The sequence below is a fragment of the Coenobita brevimanus genome, chromosome 69, assembly GCF_032717465.1.
Source record: "Coenobita brevimanus isolate Jiangsu-jjx chromosome 69, ASM3271746v2, whole genome shotgun sequence".
NCBI classification, from domain to species: Eukaryota; Metazoa; Arthropoda; class Malacostraca; order Decapoda; family Coenobitidae; genus Coenobita; species Coenobita brevimanus.
Window position 1 is genome coordinate 4288713 of NC_137022.1, and position 20892 is coordinate 4309604.

Here is a 20892-nt window from a genome sequence, read left to right on the forward strand (position 1 = left end):
CGTAACTTCTTTCAGCTTCAATAAATTTTCTCAGCTCTTCTCCTTCGTATCCCAACTCCTTTCCTAAACTGACCAAAGTCCCAAGGTCGGACATTTTGAGGTTAATACTGTCAGCACTCAAACCCCACAAATCCTCTTTGTAAATTCTGGTATCCTGGCAGGAGGTCGCCATATGTCACCCCAAAGTGGGTGTCTCCAGATTCTTTAAACTAACCGTACAAATGACATACCAGAATGTACAAAGAAGGATACCCAAACAACCTTTGTATTTGCAATTAAAAATTTAATTCCGAATATCAGATTTAAACCCCATTTAAACTTACACAATTCCCTAATGGAACACATTTAGCTATATACGAAAGCATACAGTATATATCGGTATATATATATATATAAACCTCTCCCTACAACAGGGACTTAGCAAAACACACACATACACAAACACACACAAGACTAGAGGGAAACCAATTAGGATAACATACACCCAAATACCATACTTATTACTGTCCCACTTCAAAGCAACACCGCAGTCCCCCACACAATAACCCCCCTGGGACCTGAAACAGACTAACGGTGTATGAACTCGTACACCTCGCAGGGTATCAGCTACCTTTAAACTACCAGTCTCTCGGACTCTGATACAGCCAAACCTAGACACAATAACATAGCATATTAATACCAGACAATATGTAAATAACCAAAAGGAATGTGCTACCTGAGCTCCACAACAACTGCTGCCCTTCCACCGCCTCCACTGAACACTGTCACTCGCACTGAATTACTCGACTGCTTTATAACCTCAGCACTTAACTGGGGATCCCCTTAGCCAATGTAAATCCCGTCATACACCCAAGGTTCACCGTAACACTAGCACCAGTAACGAGGCAGCAGGAGGCGCGGCACAGTCCGGGCAACAGCTGGAATGGAACTGCCAGGCCACTCTTCCTTCTCTCTCTCCTCAGCTCGGTAACTGGTTACCAAATAGATTTGTATACATACGAGATACACCAAATCATTAACTAATGGTTCATACTTTTGCTTGCATTAAACAATTCCAAATACACACAGCTCATTAAACTAACGAAAACCATTTGACAATATGAACAGAACAATTACTAAAGACTTATTAATCATTATCAGCTATTCTTCAAATATCTGAACCATCCAGCCAAATTTGAAACAGGTACTCGACTCGTCTTCATAAAGCATACCGCCATAAATGAACCCTGGAAATATATATATGAAATAGTATCGAATTTATTAGACTACTCAAGGAGAAAAAAAAAAATCAAAACAAAACCAGCGGAAAAGTTGCTGACAGGGGGGGGGGGTGAAACTTGATGTTAGAAGGTTGTTTTGATGTTGTTTTGGTGTCTGTGCATATCTGTCAGTCAGTCAGTCAGTCGGTCAGTCAATCAGTCAATCAGTCAGTCAGTCAGTCAGTCTGTCAATCTTGTCCTTCACGTGAAAACAAATTACAGATACAATACATACTTGCTCGTAAGTTTCCTATAATCCTTTCACATAACCTTGGCCCAGATTTTTGTCTTTTTGGTGGTTAAGTTGGCCTTTGGTTCCTTCTTTTTTGCCTAAAAAAAAAAAAAAGCATTCTTGACATAGCACTTCGGCCGGTATTCCTGTCTGGTAAGGAGGCTCCCTAACCCCTCTTCCTTAGCGATTTATTTTCCAAACTCCTCATTAATATCCGGTGGGCTGCTTTTTATATCTTTTCAATATCGACATAGACTGCATGAATAACACAGAGGAATATAGTACCAGAGCAAAATCAGAAATAAATCGGTAAGGAAAAGATTTTAGTAAGCTTCCTGAGTAACACACAAGAATACAGTATAGTAAAGGATTTGAATCAGAAATAAATCGGTAAGGAAGAGGTGTTAGTCATCTCCCTAGCCTTACTAGAACACCGCCCTTCCTCGTGATTAATATAAGACTCTAGGTGTGAGCTGGGTGGAGGGCAGCGAAATGGCGGGTGATAGGGCGACATGGAGGCGATTTGTTTTTGGCCATCCCTTACTGGAGTAAGACGTCTGGCAATAGATAGATATATAATTTGAATATCTTGCCAAAATTCAATATTCAAGATAGAGAGATGGCAATTTTAAGTCAAGTTGGAGTGAAAGGAGTATAGTGTTGAGGCTAAGTTAGAGTAAAAAGGACACAAGGAAGCCATTTCCGTGTCCCCATGTCTCATTCTGACCCCATGTCCTATTCTGATCCCATGTCCTATTCTGACCCCATGTCCTATTTTGACCCCATATCCTATTCTGACCCCATATCTCATTCTAACCCCATGTCCTATTCTAACCCCATGTCCTATTCTAACCTCATGTCCTATTCTAATCCCATGTCCTATTCTTACTCCATGTCCTATTCTGATCCCATGTCCTATTCTGTTTGTCCTATTTTGATCCCATGTCCTATTCTGACCCCATTCCCTATTCTGACCCCACATGACCTCACCTAAGCAGTTCCGTGGTCCCATTCCAAAGGGCATGTGGGTGAAACTCTTGATGTTGACCTTGTTCTCGGGCAGGAAGCGGTCAGGCCGGAACTGCTCAGGGTCGGGCCAGTAGCGGGGGTCGTGGTGAAGACTCCACACAGGGATCTCCAGCAGGTCCCCCTCCTTCATGCGCAGATTAGTTCCGGGGATGCTGGAGGAAAGGTGAGTGTAAATGTCTTGAATTCACCTGTGACTGTCTTTGGGATTTAATCAGTTATCTATAAGTCGGCCTATCAGTCTATCTTTCCGTCTCTCTACTCATGAAGATGTGTATCTACCATCTGTCTATCTATGTCTGTCTACTACTACTATTACTACTACTACTACTACTATTACTACTAGAGCTGCACACCATGATTATACATATATATGGTTATAATCATTAAGTGTTCCTCAGGTGTTCATCAAGTGTTTATCTTCATTTATTCATCTCTAAGTGGTCTTACGTGTTCATTTTTAAGTGTTCACTGATCCGTGTACTTTGCGTGCACCTATTTGCGTGATAATATTATTTATTTCTTGCACACCTTGTTTTAAAATGGTCTCCTTTTTCTCATCCCACACACTTCAGTATCTACACCTCTTGTTCATCATCTACATCTCTTGTTCACCATACACACCTTTTGTTCACGATCTACAACTCTTGTTCATCATGTACAATTGTCTTCACCTGTAATCCTTGGTACACGTCCTGTCCACAAACAGCGCTGGCGGGTATATCCTCAGGGACTCTGTAAAGGAAAGAGAGAAACCAATGTAAACTGCCATGATTGCCATGGTATACTCTTTATCTGTCTATCTATCTATCTATTTGTCTATCTATCTTAGCAGTGAACAGCTCAGCTCCAGTAGTATCTATATTCCCTGGGATTTTGGTTAAGATAAATCTGAATGACTCTTTCTCCAATCAAATCGAACATTGCCCTCTTCACTCGAGACCGGCGTAAATTTCAAACACGCGGTTTCACTCTTCATTCAACTACTCCCATTGGAAAGACGCCCAGAATTATAAGGATTTAATTTGGACACACGCATGCCCTCTCCTGGGCCTAGGGGTTATGTCAAAGGCATGTTGTAAACCCGATATCTTGAAGGCACCAACACACACACACACACACACACACACACACACACACACACACACACACACACACACACACACACACACACACACACACACACACACACACACACACACACACACACACACACACACACACACACACACACACACACACACACACACACACACACTCTTCTTTCAGCTGATTTGCAAGAAGGAGAGGTGCTTTAACTCGACCCAACCCTGTCTGAGATAGGGTAAAGCAAGATAATGATTCACATGTTGATAGGAGAGCGGAAGATGAAACAATATGACAATCTAATTGTCAAGGGGTCGAGAAAATGCAGCACAAATTTAATATACGAGAAAATGCATCGCAATTTTAATACACGAGGAAATACAACACAAATTTAATAAACAAGAAAATACATCACATTTAATACACACCCATAACGCAAGCATGCAGGAACTTGGTCTCCATGACCCCCTGGTAGGTCAGCTCCCCCTCCTCCTTCACTAGTTCCTCAAGTTCCTGACGAAGGCGCTGCTGGGGCTCTGGGTTCTTGGCAAGGAGATGTGAGGAGAAGGCCACCGCGGAGGCGGTGGGCTCGTAGCCAGACAGCAGGAACAGGATGGACTGCGCCATCATCACTTTGTTCGTGAGGACTGGGAGTGGACGAGACCAAAATATAAACCAATTTTGAATGAATTTCTTTATATAATATTAAAATCAACCTTGGGGGATGAAATTTAGCAAGACATTATTTCGAAATCTTGGCAAAATTCATCCCCAAACTGACTTCATGATTATCCTAAGATCAAAATAGTTTAGCTGGTATTTTTTCTGGTATATCTTTAAGCCCAAAGGTATTATTTCCAAGCTATGAACGACCCTGCCTTAATTCCCGCAGCATAAGATGGCAGGTGACTGAGGGTTAGGTATACATGCTTTCTCATTATGCTGTTGTTCTTCCTAACAATATCGTAATTCTTCCCATCCATCTCCTGCTTTCACGTTCCTGCCTCAGTCCCATCTCCCGCTGCGCCCACTCAACCATACGTAAAACAGTTTACTTCTCCATCTTCACCATCAGTGCTTTCTCAGGATCGTTTTGCTCTCTCTCTCTCTCTCTCTCTCTCTCTCTCTCTCTCTCTCTCTCTCTCTCTTCTCACATTCACTCTTCATTTTCTCCTATCACAAACTCTTCCTTACTCACATACTCTCTGCTAACTGTTACCTTATGCAAACAACACCTGGTTAAATTCCAGTCTTCCCCTCTCTCTGCTTTTCATAGCTTTTCCACCTACCAATACACTTACACCCTCCTTTCACACATACACCTTCCTCTCACACTTACTCCCGTCTCTCACACTTACACCCGCCACTCTCACCCCCCTATGCATGAACAGACTGAATACATGTGGAGATATTTAAGTGAACCTAATCTGCCCTTGATTGATTTAGGTGGATATAAACTGACGAAACTGGCCCCAGATTACCTTAAATGAACCTAATATTGCTGAAACCAACTTGATCAGGACTTATATGAACCTAGAATTGCTGAAGTGAACGTGTTTAGAACCTTTTACATCCAGTGTGGTTCAAATAGTCCCAAACCAATCTGCATGGGCGTATATAACAGTACCTGACCTCACATGACCACACACAAACGACCTTACACTGACCTGGCTAAGTATGAGTTGATGTCAAGTGTAACTTGCAGTGATCATTTGGGCTAAATTCCTGCTAATTAGGTACTTATCACACACGAGTAACTGATTATTTTGATTGCTGTATTTCTTGTGGTGACGCTAGCTGATGCTGCCTGAGGGTGTCCTGAATAATTAAAAGTTTTTTGTTGACGAATGTGACTTAAGTCAGCACTTGGTAACAGCTCTAAGAACTTTCTAAGATTTACCATTGCTCTTAAGCACTTAAGAAGACAGAGATGAAGGAAATGCAGTTGTCTTCCATAAGGTGAGAGACAAGATGGATAATATTGCCACTAGAAAGCAATTATGGACCTAATTTGAAGCGTCTTATTAACAGCTGATGTATTTTGTTCCCCAGGGTGGAAAATTAACCTTTACAAATCCCTTTCCACTTTCATATTGTGCTGGAATATTTGGTATGGTGAATGGCCATGTGGGGAGGATGGAGAGCGAGGGACTAATGAGGAGAGTGTGTGCGAGTGAGGTGGACGGGGGAAGAGGGAGGGACGGCCGAGGATGAGATGGAGGGATGGAGTGGAGAGGTATATGAGAGTGGGGGGTGCAAGCTGGGGGGAGGGCAGCGAAATGGCGGGGGAAAAGGCGACTTGGAGGCGATTTGCTACTGGCTACCCCTTAGGGATTAAGGCGTCTGGCAATAGCAAGATAGATAGACAATAGAGAGATGTGCAAAATGGCCATGATGTAAGAGAGAGAGAGAGAGAGAGAGAGAGAGAGAGAGAGAGAGAGAGAGAGAGAAACGATTTTGGGAAAGATAAAGGTGTGCAAAAACTTGGGAATTCAGAGTTTGTCTTGGGCGAGTTAGTGTGAACAAGAAATCATAATGACTATTGGCAACTGAAGGGCTAACAAGACAGTCATTCAGGTTCATCAAGTCCCAATTTTCCCCAGACATCGAAATGGAGTCATGAAATTTACCATCCAGGTCCCTATGTGGTCCCTATTGCAGCTCTAAGTAGGAATAGGACAGGATAAAATAAGCCTTGCCCAAAGATCACAGAATTGGCCCGGAAATCACACCTGGGGCATCACTTTCATGGTCCTAGTGTACTCCCGATTACATCACTTGCACTGCAGATGAAACTTTTACAGATATGGTATGGCAAAAAGACCTATGAAGAGATAGTGTATTAATAAAAGGCAAAGGTCAATCACCATGCTTAACGGAGGCAGTGGTGGTGTCAGAGTCTTCAACCCGTGCCTCCAGTAAAAGGTCAAGAAAGTCCCCCCTCTTTTCGCCGGTTTGGCGGGCCCTGATGATCTCTGCTACACTTCGGAAGAACTCCACCTCCTTTGGGTCCTCCTTCATGCCCAAAGCGTTGAACAGTCGTGGCCAGTTCCTCATCAGAAGAAGCCTCCATACCAATAGTGACGATGCAGCAAAAAAAGAGTCTGCTTTTTGGACGAAAAGAGGGTTTTCGTGTGTGAGAGAGTTACACTCGATGCCAAAAGCACAAGATGCGATAGTGTCCATGCTGAACCGTCCAGCTTTGTCCTTCACGTTAACAGAGGGATTCTTTTTTGCATCATTAAGGCAGGATGATACAAATGTGTCAGCAATATCAAACACAGGTGGGAACATCCTTCGAATCTTACTGGTGGAGAATGTTGGGGACAGGACAGCACGCAAGTCTTTCCACTCCTGACCCATCTTACTTCCCAGCATGTCACTCATGTAGCTGTCGGGTTGGTTCGCACGAAGGGGCCCCTTGCTCGTGAAATGAGCAAAGTCCTTTAAAAAAACGTTCTTGAGTATGTCCGGATCACACACCATCAGCACGGGACTAAAGCCATCATACAGGCCAAAGCAGGGACTGTTCTTGTAGGTGTGGTACATCTGAAACGAAGAAAAATAAAATAGTTTCAGCCCCTGTAAAGTATGACGGTTACTTAAGCTCACAAAAGTATTTATATAAAATACCATATACCGGTAGCTTCCCTGGTATCAGAAAAAAAATCTTGATCAGTCTCTATGGACATAAGCAACTGTGATTAGTAACTTTTTGTCTTTTTTTTGGCTAAGACAAACCCATGTAACTTATCACTTTTAAATACATATCATAGGCACCATAAAACATGCATTTTGTAATAGGACGATAGAACAGAGGACATGACAGAACTGAGGTGCTGTCACTGAAAGCAGGCAGGATACAGAAGAGATATTAAGGAATGAGGTAACCATAAATCAGAGCTGGGCACCTCTGCAATCACTTCTGCAATCCGCGATTTCCGCAATAGTGGACCGCATAATTTCAGTTGTGGAACTGTGACTAGGGCAAACTCGTCCGAAACTTGCGGTATTGCATTATGGAAGTACTTTTGCTATCACAATCCAGTGCACAATCCCCCACATGGCGGTCGATGTCGGTTAGTACAAGCTACAGCATGACTCATTAATATCAAGCTTGAACAGGAATCCCGGCCAGCAGCTGTGGCGGGCTAGGTGTCACTGCATCAGTTACCAGTAGGGATGGGCAATACCTGGAAAAAATATTTGATACGATTAGGTACGATATACCATAAGCCAGTGTGGCTGTAAATTTTGTGGCATGCATAGCTAACCATACACAAAGGTTCCACAGTTTGGCAGATGACGATCTTTAGGGCTAATGTAATGATCACTAAAAATACTTTTTTTTTTTTAATGGTCTTACTGAGTTATTATCAGCCAGAGTGAGTACATTTCTATGAATTATCTATTTAAGTTCTATGGATTGCATTCTGCTGCTGGTCAGATGATTTTTCCGAGTGGCACAAAGGCTATTTCTTTTCATTATAACATTACTTTTGTAATAAAGGATATGATTATATTATTTTATTAGTAGTACTGTGAGATTTTCATGGTATGCCCTAACTCTGATACAAAATAAATAGTGAAGGATATTCACCTGAGTATACGTCAGTATCTTACAAAATTTCGGTTCTGAAGAAGATAATTGTAATGGGTAAGTTTTCAGTAAATACATCAAAGTATTTGCGGCAATATTACAATATATAAATGTCATAAGTAGATTATAAATACAATAATTCAGTAATCGATTTTCCCCCTGTTTGTGTACTTTGTATTGAAAATTGTGAAACTGGATTGCGGTTGCGGTATTGAGGTAGCAGAAATGCACATTCCAAGTTTATTGCGGAATTGCGGTAGCAAAAGGTAAGGGTCAGAGGTTGCGGAATTACAATTGAGCAGTTGAATTTTAGATTGCGATGCCCAGCTCTGCCATATGTACATTTTATAAACCCTGTCTTTCACACTTTTCTCAACTATGAAGAGGTAGTCAGCTGGTAAATTTAAGAAGTTTGGTGATTCAGGTAGATCTGCGAAAAACCAATACGTTGTTGGCACAGGAACAGGTCAGCTCAACCAAACACTAAGTAATGGATTCAGTCCTCATTCTTACCCCTCTTGAATCCTGTATTGACAAAAACCGGATGAGTTTCTGAAAATTAAAGCTAGAAAAAAACAAAGAGGGAGAAAAGAAAGAAAAAGGAATATAGGCTTTAATATGCCATAACACAATATATAATAGTTACAGGCATATAATAGTTACAGGCATTTATGTCATAGCACAACATGTAACACTAGTACACTATGTAATGTCTGGTGTTCAAGAAGAGACATACACATCCCCTAGCCCAGAATGCAAGCACATAATATACGACAAACACATACCAGATAGTCAAGAATTTTATGATGTATTAAAGACATGGGGTAACTAATGAAAACCAGTTAGTTTACGTGATGGAAATGTACCAGACTTTACACACATACACACACACATATCACCCAGCCGGAAACCAGCCAGTCATATATCCCGGGAAATCTGAGGTGAAAGTCAGAGAGCCAGAGAGAACCAGAGAAGGCAGAAGGGGATTGGAGTGACCAGAGAAGGAAGCTTAGGAGGTAGGGTACAGTAGGAGATTCACCGTCACACTGACAATACATGGATCACGTCACTCTTTCCATCACATACCTGCTTCACAATAAAAACCTCTTAACCCCAGAGTGTCTGTACCTCACCTTCACTTACGATGCAAGATAGATGGAGGGGCAAGGAAGACAGAGAAACACCTACCCCAAGATAAAACCCACAATGAGTTATCCAATGCCAAAAGACTATATTGGTAGCAGCCCACATTACTGGTGACAGAGGTGCCTTGCCATTCTACAACTACAGTCCCAACTCCTTGCTATGATTATCTACACACACACACACACACACACATTTCAGTGGATTTAATTTGTGAACCTATTATACTGCCATGTCTTTGCCTCTGTGTTTTAACCCGTGGCATCCCGACAACGTATGGATACTTTGCCATGTTTTGTCACGGTGACACCCGACAACGTATCCATACATTTTTGCAATTGCGAGGTCCGTCATTTGCACATTTTTCAAGTTTCACGGGTGATTTTTGGTAGGCATATATGGGAGACCATCCTCTCCCCAACGGCAGGTCAGGATAATGACTGGCCCTACCTGACCCTCCCTTTCCCCTCGCATGCCATTTTCTCGGCAACTCACCTGTTAGCAGTGACCTGGCAAGTATAGACATGTCGCACCTCGGTCTCTCCAGTGACGAAATTCAAGGCAAAAGTGATTTCTGAGGTGGAGGACAAAGGAAGAAAGAAGCCAGAGGAAGAAACAAGCAGAAGTGATGAGGCGGAACGTCGTAAAGGAAGGTGCCCATGTTGATGTTTTTGGTGAGTGAACAACACTTATCTCGCCTATTTTATTGTGTGAAAACTACCGAAAAATAAGTATTTATGTATAATGAGTGGTTTGGAATAGTTGCCCCTCCCAAGAAAACGTCTTTTCTGGAGCCTGGCCTGAGGGAACACGGTACCAAGGTGGGGGTACTGATACCTGTATATGGTATTTCTAACCTCAAGACCTCAAGTGATCACTTTCTCTCTGAATTTTCGACGTTTCTCATAAAAAGCGGAGGTTTTAGCAGAAGGAAAACTTTTTAAAAATCTGCCAGGACTGGGAGGGGTCAGTGGTAAAAAATCTGCCGGGACGTGGCGGGTTAACATGGGGACACTCAAGCATTGTGTGGCAGTATATGCTATTAAAGACAGAGAGGTTGTTGATACATGGTGGCAGCAATCATACACGCACTTTATTTTTTTTTATGCGAGGAAGAAGGAACCAAAGGCTACAAGCCCACAAAACAGTTCCTTCTAAAAAAAACAAAAACAATACAAAAGAGAGCCAAATTTAAGATCTGTTCATTTCAAGATGCCTGGACACACTGCGTTTGAAAGACTGAAGATCGTATGAAGTAGGAAATACAGACAGAGGGAGACAGTTCCAGAGTTGACCTGTTGCACAAATGAAGGATTGGGAGTAAAGGTTAACTCTTGCATTAGAGAGTTGGACAAAAGAGAGATCAGATTTTATTGCTAGACGGGAGGAGGGATGCAAGCAGACAGATCAGAGAAGCAATGACCATGGAAGTAGTGATAGAAAAGGGATAAAGAGGCAACAGTGCAGCGAAGAGACAGAGGTTGAAGAGAGCCAGTAAAAGGAGAAGAGTTAATGAGACGATATGCCTTGGACTCCACCCTGTTAAGAAGAGCTGTATGTGGGGAGCCTTCCCACACATGAGAGTTGTACTCCATACAGGGACAAATAAATCCCGTGTATAAAGTCAACAACTGTGCAGGGGTAAACAAGGTACGGAGTTGGCTTAGCACACCTAATCTCTTGGAAGCAGATTATACCAGAGATGTAGTATGATCTTTTCAAGATAAATCCCGAGTGAATGAAACCCCAAGCATGTTCAAGGATGATGTTGGATTAAGCTGGATATTATCAAAGTTTAGTGGGTACTCCTGTGGAAGATTCTGTTGGGTTGATAGGTGTAAAACCTGAGTCTTAGGTGCATTAAAAACAACAAGATTATTTTTATCCCAGTCAGAGATACGAGCCAGGTCAGACATTAGGAGTGCCATAACCTTATCCCTTGTTTGTTGAAGTAACTGCTGGGATGGATGTTGCGGGAACCAAATGGAAAGGTGAAGGGTGGAATCATCAGCATACGAGTGGATAGCGTTAGATGTACAGCTTAGAAGATCATTGATGAATAAAAGGAAGAGAGTTGGTGATAGGACAGATACCTGAAGAACACCACTGTTAATAGATCTAGGAGAAGAATGATGACCGTCTACAACAGCGGCTGTAGAACGACCAGAAAGGAAGCTGTAGATGTAGGCACAGATAGAAGGATAGAAATTGTAAGAGGGCAGTTTGGAAATTAAAGATTTGTGCCACACTCGATTGAAAGCCTTAGAGATGTCAAGTGCAATGGCAAAGCTTCCGTCAAAGTCCCGAAAGGAGGATGACCAGGAGTATGAAAGGTAGATGAGAAGATTGCCAGTGGAGTCCCTGACAGAACCCATACTGACGATCAAAAAGAAGGATGTGATATGAAAGATGTTTTAAAATTATTCTGTTAAGAATAGACTCAAAAACTTTTGAGACACAGGATGTTAAAGCAATTGGATGACAGTCAGAGGGTTGGGAATGGTCACCCTTCTTTGGACTGGCTGAATGAGAGCAAACTTCCAACAAGAAGGAAAGGTACAAATTGAAAGACAAAGGCAAAACAATTTACCTAAGTAGGGTGTAAGCACAAGAGGAGGGACTCCATCAGGCCCATATGCCTTGTTAGTACTGAGGCCAGTGATGGCAGAAAATACATCAACTGAAGAAATTTTAATGTCAGCCATGAGGACGTCAGAGAGGGGGAAGTGATGGAGGAACAGCACCAGAATCATCTAAGGTGGAATTGAAGGAGCAAGTCTGAACAAAGAGATCCGCTTTATCAGCAGAAGAAATAGCTAGAGAGCCATCAGAGTAGAAAAGAGGAGAGAAGGATGATGAGGTAATGATGTTAGAAACGTTTTTGGAGGGTGCCAGAAGAAACGAGAAGATTTCGAGTTGGAGAGTTGAGAGCATTTAGTGCGGATTAAATTATTTTGAGTAGAGCGAAGAACAGAATTAGCATGATTCCGGGCAGAAACATAAAAAAGATGTGATTCAGGAGTGGATTGGCACTGGTATCTTTTATAGGCCCTCTCCTTGTTGCAGACAGCATTATAACAAGGTCGATTAAACCAAGGCTTTCTTGCATTAGTCAAAGGATATGAGAATGGAATGTATGCTTCCATGCCTGAGAGAATAACCTCCGTAAAGCTCAAGGTACACTCAGATGGCTCCCGGCCATGGAAGCAATAATCATTCCAGGGAAAATCAAAGAAGTACTGCCTGAGGGCCTCCTGATCTGCAGCTCCAAAGTGCCACAGTCACCAGTTCTGTGGAGGGTCCACAGGCTGTACCAGAAGGATAGGACAGGTTAAGGTAATAAGGTTGTGGTTGGAGGAGCCCAACAGAGAGAAAAGATTTAAAGTGTAAACAGAAGGGTTAATTGTAAGGAAGAGGTCAAGTATGTTGGAGCTTTCTCCAAGGGATCAGGGATATGGGTAGGGTGCTGTACAAGCTACTCTAGGTCATTAAGGATAGAAAAGATGTAGGCTTGTTCACCAGGTGGATCAGTGAAAGGAGAGGACAGCCAGAGATGGTGGTGAACATTGAAATCTCCTAGAATGGAGATTTCAGGGAAAAGAGAAATAGATAGAATGTGTTCCATTGTAGAAGTAAGATACTCGAAGAATTTTTGATAGTCAGTAGAATTAGGGGATAAGTAAACAGCACAGATATATTTAGTTAGAGAATGACAGGAAAGCCGAAGCCAGAATGTAGAGAATTCAGAAGAATCAAGTTCAAGAACACGAGAGCAAGATAAGTCATTGCGTACATATGCACATCAGCCACCTTTGGTTTTGAAATGAGTATAGAGAAAGTGGGAGGATACAGAAAAGGGTTTGCTGTCAGTTGCGTCAGACAGCTGAGTCTCGGTTAACCCCTTAACCTTGGGGCGTCACTTTCGTGACGCTTGGGTGTAAGAGATCATACTGCAGGGCATGACTTTTGTGATTCTGTGTTATTTTGAATTTGCCTGGGCTTTCAAGTGGTGGCTTGTATCATCTGCCAGTACTGCCAGTGTTCAGCTATAGTCAGTACTGCTAATGTCATCTGTACTCCCATCCATTGTTGACAATTTAGCCATTTTTCCCCTGTCCTTGACTCCCCTCCTTACCTCCCCTCCATTACCCTCTCCTTCCACCTGCCCCAGTCGTGCCACACTATGCAAATCCTGCCCGGATTTTTCCACTCATTTCATCCATTGAAATGTGCGCTATGCCCTATTCTTATACAGCATAATATATACAGTATATAAAAGAACAGAAAAAGAGAAAAGATAATTGATACTGCCATACACCTGGAATGGGCTAATTATCACCTGGCAACACTCCATGTCCACTCATTCGCCAATTTTCCCTGTTTATTTCCCCTTGAAATATGCCATATCTAACACGTGTTTTCGGCATAAAATGATCCACAGGTATACATGGAGAGAGATGAGGAGGATGGATGGTGAACTTGTTGAACAAAAGGCAATGATAGACTATGTGTGTGTGGATGAGTGAATGAGAAGACAAGTGGTGGATGCAAGAGTGTGGAGAGGGTGAGGGAATGGAATCTCGGACCATCACATAGTGATGGCCAAGGTAAGGCTGCAAAGAAAATGGTTGAAGAGACGAAGGGGAAGACAGGAGGAAACAGCTCCTGTGGCAAGAGTGGAGAAATTGCAAGACAGTGAGAAAATGGCAGAGTATAAGGGCATAGTGGAAGAAAGATTAGGAAGGTATGAGTTAAAGCAGATGGAAGGGATGGAAGACATAAGTAAGATATTCATGGAAGAGATAGGTGCAACGTGTGAGGTGGTTTGTGGAGTGAAGAGGAGATATAGGGATGTGCAAGGGACAGCATGGTGGAATGATGAGGTGAAACAAGCTGTGGAACATATGAAGAAGGCATATAGTGAATGGCTAGCGAGTAGAGGTAGGGGAGAAGATGAGAGAGAGAAGAAAGAGGTATATGTGTGCAGGAGAAGGGAGTTGAAGAGATTGGTGAAGGAGAGTAAGAAGAAAGTGGATGAAGAGTTTGGGAGGAATCTGAGTGTGAAATGGAGGGAGAGTAAGAAATTGTTTTGGAAGGAGGTAAAGAATGTAAGGCAGTGTGAAAGGGGTAATAGTAGGGGAGTGAAAGATAGGAATAATAGATTGTTGGTGGAGAAGAGAGAGAAATTGAGGAGATGGAAGGAGCACTTTGAGGATTTGCTGAATGTAGAAAGTGAGAGCAGTGCTAGTATAAGTGGTTGGGGAATGACTGGGAGAAGGAGGGAGGAAGAGATCAGTAGGGTGGAAATAGTGGAAGCAATGAAGAAGATCAAGATGGGAAAGGCACCAGGAATTGATGGAGTGTGCAGTGAAATGCTGAGGGATGGAGGTGAGATTGAAGTGGAATGGATAAGGAAGTTGTGTAGATTGGCTTGGGAAGAGGGAAGGGTTCCAGAGGACTGGAAATCAGGTATAATTGTACCTTTACACAAAGGAAAAGGGGAGAGAGAAGTATGTGGTAACCATAGGGGTATTTGCCTTCTTAGTGTGACTGGAAAACTATATGGTAGAATACTCATTGATAGGGAGAAGAACAAAGGCGATTTGGGAAGGGAATAGCGTGTGCAGATCAGATATTTGTTCTAAGATGTTTAGTGGAGAAGTATCTAGAGAAGGGAAAGAAAGTGTATGCTGCCTTCATGGACTTGGAGAGAGCTTATGACAGAATAGATAGACAAGGTATGTGGAAGGTACTGAGAATATATGGAGTGGAGGGGAAATTGTTGTGTGCTGTGAAAAGTATGTACGAAGGACCTAGGGCTACGGTGCGAGTGGATGGTGAGCTGAGTGAGTTCTTTGATCTCAATGTCGGACTGAAACAGGGTTGTGTGATGTTTCCATGGCTGTTTAATATATACATGGATGGGGTTGTAAAGGAGGTGCAAGGTAGGGCACTGGATGTGGGGGTGGCTCTAATGAATGAAGATGAGATTTGGAAGATTCCGGTGTTGTTGTTTGCTGATGATACAGTGTTGTTGAATGAAGAATGGGAGTTGCAAGGGTTGGTGAATGATTTTGGGACAGTGTGTAGGAAGAGGAATCTGAAAATTAATGTAAACAAGAGTTTGAGAGGAATGAAGTCATAGAATGCACGGTGAGGTTGGATGGCAAGGATATGGAGAATGTGAGTGCATCCAAGTACTTGGGTAGTGTGATGAGTAAGGATGGAACTTTGGGGGATGAAGTGCGTGAAAGGGTACAGCAGAGGAGGAAGGTTGTTGGTTCACTGAAAGCAATGATGAGAAATCGGGAGGTGAGTATGGAAGTTAAGAAGTTACTGCATGACAATATTGTGATCCCTACCCTGATGTATGGAAGCGAGGCATGGACCTTGCAAGAGGGGAACAAGTCAAGAGTGAGAGCAGTGGAAATGAGTTACCTGAGAGGAGCATGTGGAGTGACATGGAGGGACAGATTGACGAATGAAGAAGTGAAAGAACGTTGTGGGATGGATGTGGATGTGGTTGAGAAGATTAGGAGAAATACACTGAGGTGGTTTGGACATGTGGAGAGCATGGAGAACGAAAGACTGACTAAGAGGGTGTATGTAGGTGACGTGGAGGGAGGGAGAGGGAGGGGAAGACTGAGGATGAGATGGAGGGATGAAGTTGAGAGGTATATGAGGGAGGGGGGAGTGAGTTGGGGGGTGGGTAGCCAAAAGGTAGGTGACAGAGCGACTTGGAGGCGTTCTGTCTGCAGCCACCCTTTGCATTATTAGGGCGTCGGGCTATAGATAGATAGACAGATAGACCTATTCTCGTAATAAAAATATATATAAGAAAGGAAGGGAGAAGCCTAAGTGATATTTCCATTCACCTGGGACTAAGTTATTATGTATTGTCTAGATTTCCTGGCAATCATTTCACAGCATATAAATTAGCAGCTGTCACCACGCTGACATTGTCAACCTTTCCGTGCCCATAATATGCCACATCATTCAGTTTACTGTCGTCTTTCGAGGTGAAACCATATCGGATTTGCGCCCCTCCATTTCCGCCACTTCTGAGCCCACTGCAAAGGGCCCTGTGACCTCTACCCCTACTAAACCTCGTGTGGGAAGGGGTAAAGGACTAAGTGATTCTGCTGTGAAACGTGAACTGGCTAATTAATTCATGATAATGATGGACAGTGACTACGGTCTTTCTGGTGAATCGTGTGATGAGCCAGTGGAGGAAATCGTGACAAAAACTCCCAGTACGAGTGCTTCAGTGTCCCAAGTTCGTCCTGGCTCCAAGGAAAAGGAACCCTTAGTTACTGCAAGTGACAGTGCAGAACATAGTGTAAATAAAATATAAATGTAAATAATGTAAATAAAATAAAAAATGTAAAAAGAAATGTAAATAATTACTAATATAAGAATATGAGTATAAATACTTGCAGTAATGACAGTGAAAGTGAAAGCTTTGCTCTCTATACTAGTTTACTGTATGAGAAAGTGAATGCCTGGAGTGAAAATAAACTACTAGTAGCGATGGAAACTTATGGATAAGTAATGTATATATAAATAAGTGTAATAAAGTACTAGGAATATAAAGTGTGAGTGTGTTTATAAATAATAAATGACAGTTCCACCTCAGAATACCAGCAGGGAACGAGCACGTGGAAAGCTCGTACACGCTCGTAATTTACATTGCTTTCACAGATTTTTTTTTTTTTTTTTTTGGAGTATGGATTCCAAACTACTTGAAATTCATAGAATAGTGTTTGTTGTGATAACATCAGGCAGTGGTAACCATATCGGGAAGTATAAAGTGGATCCAACTTCAGAAGTCTCCACAAGTCCTACGGTGGTAGACGAAGGCTCAACAAACATCCCAGGAGAAAGCTGAATTTATGTGCCATATGCATATATAGTTTTTGGCAAATATTTTTAAAAAGTCAGTTGGAGCGCGATTATCCCCGCTGGAGGGTGTAGAAGCTTCAGTTAAGATGAAAAGAAGGCTTTTCCGGGAATAGAAGAGGGGTGGTAGCAAAGAGGAATATTTGGCTGCCAAGCACAGGGCTAGAAGAGTGGTATACAGGGCAAAGTCTGAGTCACAGAGACTTTAACTTGATAACCTAAATCATGGGGAAAGGAAAAATATGATATTTAGGGTGGCAGGTCAGGTGAAGAGGGATGGTCGGGATATCATAGGTGAGTAGTGTGTGAAGAATGATGAAGGAAGGGTAGTGGTGAACAGTGAGGATATTAAAGATGCATGGAGAAAGCATTATAACCGGTTGTCGAATGAGGAGTTTGTCTGGCCCTTGGCCTTTGATTGATGCTGCTACTGTGAGTGAGGCAATAGACACGATGAAGGTGGGGAAGGCAGCAGGTGTGTCTGGGTTGACTACCGAAATGTTGAAGGCCTCCGGCGATATAGGGGTGAGGTTAGTCACTGACCTGATAAATAGGATTATTTATGAGTGTGTTGTCCCAGATGATTGGCTGAAGAGTGTAATTGTAAATGTGCGTAAAGGGAAGGGTGGTGCCCTGGAAAGAGGAAATTATAGAGGTATAAAGCTTTTAGATCAGATAATGAAGGTAATAGAGAGAGTTTTAGAAGGTATGATTAGAGAAAGAGTGAATATTGATGAGATGTAGTTTGGGTTTATGCCAGGTAGGAGGACCACTGATGCCATATTCATTGTTCGACAGCTTCAGGAAAAATATATTGGTAGGAGAAGGGATCTTTATTTTGTTTTCGTTGATTTGGAAAAGGCCTTTGACAGAGTCCCTAGAGAGATGGTGAAGTGGGCAATGAGAAAGCTTGGCTTGGAGGAGTGGCTGGTTAGGGTGGTTATGGCTATGTGTGTGGGTGCTCACACCCAGGTAAGAGTGAATGGAGATTTGAGTGATGAGTTTTCCATGAATGTTGGTGTGCATCAGGGGTCAGTTTTGAGTCCCATGTTGTTTATCATGGTACTTGAAGCCCTTTCACGTGATTTTAAAAACGGACTCCCGTGGGAGTTGTTGTATGCTGATGATTTGGTGTTGATTCCAGAGAGTGAAAGGGAGGCGGAGGAAAGGTTTAGGAAGTGGAGAGATGGTATGGGGCACAAGGGCTTAAGGGTAAATGCAGATAAAACAAAAGTGATGATATCTAGGGTCGGTGGTGGTACTGTCAAAGACGAGGGAGAGTGGCCATGTGCAGTTTGCCACAAGGGCGTGGGAAGTAATTCCAGCTTGTGCGGTGTCTGTGATTAATGGGTGCATAAGAGATGTAGTGGTATCAGAGGTAGACTGCGAGATAATGCTGATTTTATGTGTACAGCGTGTCGGGGAGAGCAGGTGAAGATTGTCAGACGTGAAAGGATTGAACTTGCTGGTGAATCTCTTGAGTGTGTGGAAGAGTTTTGTTATTTGGGAGACATGTTGTGTGCTGGAGGTGGGGCTGGATGAGAAGTGGTTGGAAAAAGTTCAGGGAGCTCTTGCCTCTCCTGACATTGAGAGGACTCTCCCTACGTGCTACGGGGTCTTTGTATGTAGCATGTGTTAGGAGTATAATGCTGTATGGTAGTGAGACCTGGGCAGTGAAGGAGGAGGATATTCGTCGGCTCAGATGTACAGAAATGACAATGATTAGGTGGATGTGTAGTGCGTCCCTGCGTGCAAGGTCTGGGGGGGCTGGGTTTACGATGGAAGAGTTGAGAGGTAGGATGGGACTGGAGTGTATTGGTGCTGTGATGAGGAGAGGTAGATTGAGATGGTTTGGACATGTGGAGAGGATGGGGGATGATAATTGGGTGAGGAAGGTGAGAAGTGTTAATATCTGCAATGGATTGTGCAGCATGGAAAGCCGCCACTAGGTGACCAAGGCAGACGCATGCAAGCATGTTGGAGCCATTAAAAATGAAATGAAATGAAATGACAGGCATGGCAGGCTTCTGACATCCCTGCAGTTAAGGGGCTAAAAAGAGAAGGTGAGGTTTAGAAGAGGAGAGGTGATGTTCAACAGAACGTTAGAGGAAAGGCAGCGAATGTTGCAGAAATGAAGAAGTCAGTCAGACAGTGGTTCCAGGCAACTCATAGAGTCGTCATCGGGAGAGGGCGGATGGTGGGGGCATTTGTGGTCTCCCCTCCTGGGGACTCTGAGGCGAGTTCTAAATGCTCCATTTTTCTTTTAATTTTGAAAAGAAAGTGTAGTGTGTACTGTGCATGTAGTTTGCTGTAGACAGTTAGAGAAATTTGTATTAGAGAGCATGCTGACCTACTCTCTGTGTTACTGAAACACTGAAAAAGTTCAGAAAAGGGGGTGGTCAGGAATTAGTCCCGAGGGCTGATGAGATGGGAGCTCCATCTCTCCCTGTCATCAGTTTTCCACGCACCTTGGGAGTACTGCCCTGCTTGACTGGTGCTACAGTCTACACATCTTGATGTGGTGCTGGCTCCTTCTTCCTTCAACTTTATCACTCTTTTCTGTGTATGCTTCTCTCTCTTATTCTTCACTTCTGTCCCATTTTATTACTCTTCCTTCTGCTCCAGGTGGCTCTACACTGAATGACAAGCCTAATCGTTTCCTGTAACCTAGGAAACAATAATTTACAGTGTTGTGTGATAACCATATAACCACATAACAGAGCGATGTGAAGTCTACTATGGTGCCCCTACTAACTGGGTGGAGTAGTGCAAATGTGGCCGAGAACCAAACCTTCACACTCTTCCCCGTGCCTTGCTGTGGTGAGAGGCGATCTACTGCGGGGGAAGATCAGTTCACTACACAGGATGGTCTGTAAGGGTGGTTGCTTGTCTGTGGTTGATGGGTTTGCTCAGCTAGACAGTTTGGGGTTACTTATCAGTGGTTTATGAGAGGTTTAAGCCAAAATAACCCCATCTGAGAACAGATACCAAGTGCTTCTAGTTAATGTCTCACTTTGTCGAGGGCCAGCCAGCGATTTTTAAAGGGTGACATGGTCTGGTGGAGGTGGCCGATGAAAGGGAGAGCGAGTGAGGATGGAACGCCTCTGCTGGCCCAGTAGTTGTGACGCCGTCTTGAGTATAACCATGCCGTCACCACCAGCAGCACTAACACTACCCACGTCACAAGCATCTTGATCCTTTTACCTGGCAAGAAGAAGAACAAGAATGATTGAATTAAATGGCTGTTGAATATGTGATGGTCATTTAAAACAGAGTGTCAGCATTTACAAAGTCCTGTCTGTTCCTAGTTTCACACACACACACACACACACACACACACACACACACACACACACACTCGGCCCTCAAATCGTTATACGCAAAAAGTATCTTTATATGAGTCAAGCTTAGTACTTGGTCCAACTAAATAGTGTTCTGATATTAACCCCTAACAGGCGGGCAACGTTAAGTAACGTCCTGTGCGTGAGGAGGTGGGTGACGTTACGTAACATCCAGCCATTTTTTGTCCTAATTTATTGGTGAAATTGGGTCATGAGACATCCTTGCCACCTATTGTCCTGCCCTCTACTCTCCCAAGCCTTGAAACAAGTAAAATAGAATATATATATATATATATATATATATAT

At 43.0% G+C, this 20892-nt stretch overlaps 2 protein-coding genes across 2 annotated transcripts; both read right to left on the minus strand.

The window, feature by feature from the left end:
* Positions 1 to 612: 612 nt before the first annotated feature.
* On the minus strand, positions 613 to 4230 carry LOC145406058 (cytochrome P450 9e2-like). The gene is made up of 4 exons (XM_080277244.1): positions 4032 to 4230; positions 3192 to 3252; positions 2482 to 2672; positions 613 to 650 (listed from the first exon to the last, which is right to left on the minus strand). Exons 1-4 carry the CDS (start codon positions 4228 to 4230, stop codon positions 613 to 615), a joined length of 489 nt encoding a protein of 162 aa, XP_080133370.1.
* Positions 4231 to 6462: 2232 nt separating this feature from the next.
* On the minus strand, positions 6463 to 20435 carry LOC145406059 (cytochrome P450 3A41-like). The gene is made up of 2 exons (XM_080277245.1): positions 20259 to 20435; positions 6463 to 7152 (listed from the first exon to the last, which is right to left on the minus strand). Exons 1-2 carry the CDS (start codon positions 20433 to 20435, stop codon positions 6463 to 6465), a joined length of 867 nt encoding a protein of 288 aa, XP_080133371.1.
* Positions 20436 to 20892: the final 457 nt, after the last annotated feature.